Source organism: Moschus berezovskii, chromosome 11, assembly GCF_049115385.1.
Source record: "Moschus berezovskii isolate FMDL1 chromosome 11, NW_MosBer_1.0, whole genome shotgun sequence".
NCBI lineage: Eukaryota > Metazoa > Chordata > Mammalia > Artiodactyla > Moschidae > Moschus > Moschus berezovskii.
The window spans coordinates 12940567-12948870 of NC_142470.1; the positions used below are offsets into that span (position 1 = coordinate 12940567).

An 8304-nucleotide genomic window follows, 5' to 3' on the forward strand; every position below is an offset into this window, starting at 1 on the left:
TGGAGGCAAAGAGCCCTTCCCTCTGAGTAGGAAGAGCACAGACTGAAGACTCAGGTCATTAGAGATTCGCAGCCACTGGAGCCAGGAGGAGCCATTGCTTTTTCACAGGCAGTGTCTCCTGGGATCTGTTCCCAGACCTCCTAGCTAGAGACACGATGGGGCAACTGTCCAGCCTGCCAGCTGTCCCCTCTGGATGGTGGCCTTCTGTGTCGCTGCACCATCAGTGATGTCTCCATTCAGACGGACCAGGCTCCATGGGCAGCACCCCTGGTTTCTCCCTTGGGTGCGGTGCAGTGGGGATCCCTCCTCCCAGCCTTTACCCTGAACTGGTCCATTTCAGTCCTGGAGTCCCTACTTTCTAATTAGAGCCCTGGCCCTATGGATATAATACAGTATGTCCCCGTAAATAAGTAAAAATATAGAATAGATCAGAGGTAATAATCTTTGCTTTTAGAAGTCATGTAGAGAAGGACACATTCTTATTTAATGATCTCAGAGAACAGAGATATGAATAATATTTAGATTCTCTATTGGATACATGGTGCCTAATTCTTTCTAAAAATAAATTAATTTATGGATATGTTTGTTTTTATTTTAATGTAGCTTCCATAAAAAGAATGTGTAAAGCATGTATATTCTGTTAAGAATGTTAATAAAATTAATGCCCGTTCCCCCATCACTTAGCTTAAATAGTATACAGGTCAATCCTTTATTTACTTATTGTTCCAGGATAGTTTTTTAAAATTTATGTTTATTTTGAATTAGAAATTTTTAATACAATTTTAAAGGTTACTTTCCATGTACCATTACTACTAAATATTGGCTGTATTTTCAGTTCTGTACCAATCATCCTTGAGTCTATCTTACACCCAAGAGTTTGTGCCTCTCATTCCCATCTGCCACATCGCCTCTCTCTCCCCTTTCCCCTGGTAACCGCTAGCTTGTTCTCTGTCTGTGATTCTGCTTCGCTTTTGTTTTACACACTCTGTTGTTGCACTTTTAAAGAGTCTACTTATAAGTGATCTCATACAGTCTTTGGCTTTCTCTGTCTGACATTCTCTTAGCATACTGCCCAGGAAATTATTGGGAACCAATCTCCTATGCATCACTTCCCAGATTCAGAACATTGCCAGCTTGTCTGAAATTCCTTTTGTGTTGTTAGGTTCGTCATCACTCGTCCCTCCTTCTCGAAGTGAAATGGTCCCTGTTACCTTTCTGACACCTGAGTGTAGTCTTGCCTCTATTTGAACTTTATGTGAATGCCCTCCTGCATTGTGTATTCTCTTTCCTGGCTCTTTTGTTCAGTTGTTTCTCTGTGAGGTCATCGAGACAGCCCTGGCTGGTGGTTTGTTCAGTTCCATTGCTGTGATTTGCTACATTGTATGATGCCACACATTAGTCATGCAGACTAGTTTTCAAAGAATAGTTTTTTTGGGTTATTTGGAACAGTACTGTTTTCATCATTCCTGTATATGTTTCTTTGTGTACACTTGCATTTCCTTCTCTTTCATACATACCCAGGAGAGGAATTTCATGGTTTTAGGATATCTCCATCTTCAATTTTGCTATGCAGTATCAAATTCTCTTCCAAATAGATTGTACCTATTTGCACTCCAGTAACTACCCTTATCGGAGAAGGCAATGGCAAGCCACTCCAGTACTCTTGCCTAGAAAATCCCATGGATGGAGGAGCCTGGTAGGCTGCAGTCCGCGGGGTCGCTAAGAGTCGGACATGACTGAGCAACTTCACTTTCACTTTTCACTTTCATGCATTGGAGAAGGAAATGGCAACCTACTCTAGTGTTCTTGCCTGGAGAATCCCAGGGACGGGGGAGCCTGGTGGGCTTCCGTCTGTGGGGTCACACAGAGTCGGACACGACTGAAGTGACTTAGCAGCAGCAGCAGCAACTACCCTTATGGCAGAAAGTGAAGAGGAACTCAAAAGCCTCTTGATGAAAGTGAAAGAGGAGAGTGAAAAGGTTGGCTTGAAGCTCAACATTCAGAAAACAAAGATCATGGCATCTGGTCCCATCACTTCATGGGAAATAGATGGAAAAACAGTGGAAACAGTGTCAGACTTTATTTTTTTGGGCTCCAAGATCACTGCAGATTCTGATTGCAGCCATGAAATTAAAAAACGCTTACTCCTTGGAAGGAAAGTTATGACCAACCTTGATAATATATTAAAAAGCAGAGACATTACTTTGCCAACAAAGGTCCATCTAGTCAAGGCTATGGTCTTTCCCGTGGTCATGTATGGATGTGAGAGTTGGACTGTGAAGAAAGCTGATCGCCAAAAAATTGATGCTTTTGAACTGTGGTGTTGGAGAAGACTCTTGAGAGTCCCTTGTACCGCAAGGAGATCCAACCAGTCCATTCTAAGGGAGATAGATCTTGGGTGTTCATTGGAAGGACTGATGCTAAAGCTGAAACTCCAATACTTTGGCCACCTCATGAGACGAGTTGACTCACTGGAAAAGACTCTGATGCTGGGAAATGTTGGGGGCAGGAGGAGAAGGGGACGACCGAGAATGAGATGGCTGGATGGCATCACCGACTCTGTGGACATGAGTTTGAGTGAACTCAGGGAGTTGGTGATGGACAGGGAGGCCTGGCGTGCTGTGATTCATGGGGTCGCGGAGAGTCGGACTCGACTGAGCGACTGAACTGAACTGAACTGATTCTTGCCTAGAGAATCCTGTGGACAGAGGAGCCTGGTGGGCTGCCGTCTATGGGGTCACACAGAGTCGGACACGACTGACGTGACTTAGCAGCAGCAGCAGCACTTCTGTCAGCAATCAGTGAGGTTGTGGTTGGCAACTCATTCTTGATAACACTTGGCGGTGTTGGTTTTTTCATTGTAGTCACTTGGGGTGTGTGTGTATGTGTGTTGGGGGGCATCTCCTGATGGCTTGACTTTATATTTTGGTAATTAATAATGCTACTGGGTATCTGAAATACTTATTAGTGTTTGTATTGCTTACTTTTGAAACCGTTTATCTAACTTTGTGTTCATTTTTCTTCTTAGCTATCTTTTTAAATTCTAATTTATTTATAGAATGATTTAAACATTTTAGATGCCATCCCTTTGTGCCTTATGTGTATTACAAATATTTTCTCTGTCTTACTGGGTTGTCTTTTCACTCTTGTTACAGTCTGTTTGCCAAGTAAATATTTTAAATTTTAATTTATTGAATTAATCAGTTCTTTCCTTTCTTCTTAATGCTTTACTAGTATCTGGTTTATGCTGTCCATTGTTCTCTTAGTTCAGGAAAGTATATTTCAGCATTTCCTTCTAAAATCCTTAGAATTTTGCTTTTAACAGTTACTGCTTTAGTCACTCTGGAATTGAATTTTGTGTATTTTGTGAACTGAGTACTAAGGTGTCTATGTTTTAGTTGTTTTTGCCTCAAGACACCTAATTAATAATTTGAACGTTAGACTCCTTTGAATTTCAATATTATGAAACCTATCAGGTGTAAATAAAATTCAATTTTGTTTCTTTCATTAGAAAATATTTATCTTTTATTTGTTTTTCTTATCCCATTGCACTGGATGTTTCAAGTACAATGTAGGATAGTTGCACTGAGAGTTGGTATTTTGTCTTGTCCCTCATGTGGACAGGAAGGATTTAATGTATGATTATGACACATTATATGCTATATGTTTGAAAAAAGAACTCTTTTCATATTAAGAAAATTTGCTTCTATGTCCATTTGCTAACCTGACTTTTTAATAAGCATATGTTGGATTATATCCAAATTTTTCTTGCATCTCAAAAGTATTGCTTTCTTGAATCATATGATTTTTGTCCTTAGTTTTGTAAAATAGTGACTTACTTTGGTTGACTTTTGAATGTTAAACCAACTTTGCATTCTGGGAAAACTCAACTGGTAATGATAACATCATATTTTCTTCAGTTTATTGTACTTTTTTTTTTTCAATATTCTCATTAGCTTTAGGTGTCAAAGTTGTGCTAATATCTAAAAGGGAGTAGATGAATATTCCTTTATTTTTATTCTCTGAAAGAGTTTTGCAAAGTAGAATTCTTGAAATGTTTATAAAATTATTGCAATCACCTGGGCTTGAAATTTTCTTTGAGGAAGTTTTTGGCTACTGATTCAATTTCCTCAATTGTTATAGGTCTATTGAGGTTGTATATTTCTTACTAAATTTTTTTGATGAGTTATTTATGATATTTTTCTTTAACATCAGCAGTATAATTGTGTGTTCAGTTTAGTTCAGTCGCTCAGGTGTGTCCGACTCTTTATGACCCCATGGACTGCAGCACTCCAGGCCTCCCTGTCCATCACCAGCTCCCGGAGTTTACTCAAACTCAAACTCATTGTGTGTTACTCCTACTTTAACAATATGATTTCATTCTAAACTAATGTATGGTTATACAAAAAATACTGTATTACACAAGAAAGTGAAAAAAGTTGAATATTTGCATGAATTCTGCAGAAGGCAAGATTTCAAATTTAACTGTAGTAAAAGGAGTTACAAAGAATATTTCTTGATTTGATAATATTTTATAATAAAATAAAAACTTCCTTACATTTAAAAGAATCACCAAGTGAAGGGACTTCCCTGGTGGTCCAGTGTTTAAGACTACGTGCTTCCAATGCAGGTGGCACAGGATTTATCCCCAGTCACAAGACTAAGATCCCACATGCTATGCAGAATGGCCAAAAAAAAAAAAACAAAACCCCACAAAGTTAAGAGATAAAGAATGAACTAGGAACAAGGTGAAGAAGACAGGGATGCAATATCTTTAATATAAAAAGGCCCATACAAGTCAATAAAAAAATCCTAGATGGTCATAGGTAGATGACATGAATAAACAATAAGATAATTTTAAAAATTGGTTAATGGATGCTGAAAAATAGTCCCCTTATTAATAAACAAAGAAATTAAAACCAGGGCAAGAAGATGCCACTTCACTACTATATCTGTTACATTTAGGGGAAAATGTGACCATCAACATGTGGAGTGGACAGAGACAAATGGACTTTCTTATTTGATGTTTTGGTGGCATGGATAAAAGAGCCCCCAGAACGTTACCCATTGATGTTCTGCTTTTGAAAATATTAAAATTGCAGACTATGAACATAAGAATCATTTCTTTTCAGAGACTTTCATTGCACTGTTATTTGTAATAGTGAACACACAGAAATCTCCTAATCATCCAACAATGGGGAAACATTACCCTTTCTTCTGTCATCTCAGCCAAATGTTCAGGAGGAGTTAATGTGGAGACAACTTATGTTATGAATTAGGCAAAAAAGCTATATAATTGTATGTCCAGTTCTTTCTCAACACATTAAAAAACAGAAAGCAATTTTAGGAGACAGGAGGGAAATGACGTGAAATATTATCAGTGGCTGTCTTTAAATGTACAAATAGTGTTTCTTTTTCTTCTTTTTCCTATTTGTATGTTTTACAAATTTGCTCTGAGTGTTTTTTACAGAAAAATGAACTAACCCACAGCTTAAAAAGTAAAAAAATCATGAATCTACTCCAATAATTCATAATCACTCATGGTCACAGTCCTAGTTCTAATCCCAGGTGTATGATTTTGGACCAGCCCCCACCTACCAGTGCCAGGTTTCTTCTCCTAGAATTAGTTTTGCTTGCTTATTCCCAGTGAATAGTATGTCTTTTGGTTCAGCTTTCTCCCTGTGTAGCTGAATCCCTATGAGTTGTTTCCAAAGATGGGTTTGGAAATGATCCCTGAAACTCAGACACTTGACCCTTCTAGATATTGTCAACATTTCCTGTAGTTGAATGGACAGGTTAGCTTCCTCCAAGAACCTGTATTCTGTCTGATGTCATCTTTTGATGATTTGAATCTGTGGTTTGAATCTGCTTGGTCACCTATATCCAGTAATCAAGTTACCTTGCAGGGATTGCTGGTTACTTCTCTTGCAGGCTTTAGCTCTGTCCTTGGTTAGTTGATGGTATTCCAGTCCTACCAAGTCAGGCATTCTCCATATTCAAAATCTGCTTGTGATGCTGAGCACCATCCTGCCTTGAATCTGATTTTGTCAAACTTTTTCAAATGAAGACTCCGGGAATAAAACACGTCACAGTGCCTGAACTCCTAATCTGGGGCAGGGCTTTTTACTGAGTAGAATATTTTCCCCAGCTGAAGAATCTGCACAAAGCTCCCTTCATGTGTCTGTTCCTTAGGCTGTAGATAAAGGGGTTCAGCATGGGGGTGACCATCGTGTACACCACAGATGCTGCCATCCCAGTGGCTGCTGAGTAGGAGGATGAGGGCTGGAAATACACCAGAAAGAGTGTCCCATAGAAGAGAGTGACCACTGTCAGGTGAGAGCCACAGGTAGAGAGGACTTTGTGCTTCCCCCCAGGAGAGGGGATCCTGAGGGTGATGAGGATGATGTGGGCATATGACACTAAGATGCAGGTGAGAGGAATCAGACCCGAAGGAACAGCTTCAGTTAACATGGTGACCTGAAAGGTGTGAGTGTCTGAGCAGGCAAGTTTGAGGAGTGGGAGAAGGTCACAGAAGAAGTGTGGGATGGCATGGGAGGCGCAGAAGGAGAATTGAGACATGAGGAGACAGAGGGAGAAGGCCAGGAGGTGGGAGCTGAGCCAGGATGCGGCAACCAGCAGCAGGCAGCGCTGGGGCCCCATGATGGTGGTGTAGTGGAGAGGAAGGCAGATGGCCACGTAGCGGTCATAGGCCATCACAGCCAGCAGGAAGTCATCCAGCAGAGTCAATTCCATGAAGAAGAACATCTGCACGAGGCACCCAGTGTGGGAGATGGTGTAGTGCTGTGTGTGGATGTTGAGCAGCACCTTGGGGACGATGGTGCAGGAGAAGCAGGTGTCGGTGAAGGACAGGTTGGCCAGGAAGAAGTACATGGGGGTGTGGAGGCGGGGGTCAGAGCTGATGACCAGGATGATGAGCAGGTTCCCCAGCACGGTGATGAGGTACACGGCTAGGAAGAGCCCGAACAGGAGAGGCTGCTGCTCCGTGTGTTGAGAGAAGCCGAGGAGCAGGAAGTCAGAGATGCTGGTTTGATTTGCAACTCCCATTTAATGTAGAAAAATGCAAGGAAAATATTGCTTAAATATTTGTAGACTCCAAAATCTTAGATCATTCAAAACCTTTTGTCTCTTTTCTGAATTTTTTTCAAAGGTCACAGAGATGTATAGGTGTCTCTTGCTTGTGGGCATGTAAACGTGTACAGAGGAGAGAACTAAGCACAGTGATTGGGAGACTTGTTGGGGGTGAACTCTGCATTTTAGCTATCTTCTAGAAAGTCAGAGATGGTGGTTTGGGTTCTAATTTCTTTCTAAAGCAGAGAAATTTTAGCAGAATCTTATTTAAATAAAGATAGGCTTTCACTGTTTCTTTTACTCAGTGTGATTTTACATAGTTAACTCCAGTTAATTATGTAACACTGGATTTCCATTTCCTGTTTTGCACCATGTGTAAGTACCTCATAAGTTCATTGTAATTATTCCTGAGATAACATGTGGAGAGCGGGCTGCTCCTAAGGGCAGTGATGTTACTGTCGTCATTAGTAGCAGGTGATGAAATGTGAACCCGGGACTCAGGATGTGGTTAGAAAGCACTGGGGAATATGCTGTACCGCTCTGCTCCTCACGTGCCTTTAATTTTTGGGAAATTTTTATTACCATTGAGCTTTGCTGTTTTTATATATGTTATGGATAACAACCCTACGGATAGGATTGTCGAAGAAGCCAAATGATGGGATTAATTGCAGTTTCTTCAGGATTCCAGATGTGCAATCAAGATGTGAAATTCAAATGAGTTGTGCTGGTATGAAGAAAGAATGCCACAGTCAAGTGGCAGCGGGTGCTGTGTGACCCTAAATGAAATGTCATGCTTATTTAGGGTCGTAAATAAAAACATACCTCTGGAGTCTGATAGAATTTTCCCTGTCTTTACTCTTGATGAGTTTGAGAAAGTCACGAACTTTTTCAGCTTCAGTTTCCTTATTGGCTTAAACAGAATAATGATAGAAGATATTTATATCTATTTAGATCAAGGCTGACACACAATAAATGCTCAATAAATATGATCTGTTATTGTTTTTGCTGTTTTTAATAAAATGAGAGTGCGTGGTCATTGTTGAGTTCTGGTTCTGCCTGCATCTTGGCTTGTAAGTTGTGAGATGTCAATATAAAAAGTCATCATCATCATCACCAATATCATTAGCACAGCAGCACCTTCTCTGACTCTTCTCAGAACTGTCAATGGCATCTGGAAAACAAGTGGAAACTGGGTCAAATAATCATAAGATTATG

The 8304-nt window shown here is 40.2% G+C and overlaps 1 protein-coding gene across 1 annotated transcript; it reads right to left on the reverse strand.

Annotated features, from left to right (window-relative positions):
- Positions 1-6123: 6123 nt before the first annotated feature.
- On the reverse strand, positions 6124-7122 carry LOC129539329 (olfactory receptor 1f45-like). The gene has a single exon (XM_088841708.1). It carries the CDS (start codon positions 7063-7065, stop codon positions 6124-6126), a length of 942 nt encoding a protein of 313 aa, XP_088697834.1. The 5' UTR covers positions 7066-7122.
- Between the last annotated feature and the right edge of the window lie 1182 nt (positions 7123-8304).

Bases quoted from the DNA above. Each gene is read 5' to 3' on its own strand.
- LOC129539329 (XM_088841708.1), bottom strand. From the start codon at position 7,065: ATGGGAGTTGCAAATCAAACCAGCATCTCTGACTTCCTGCTCCTCGGC.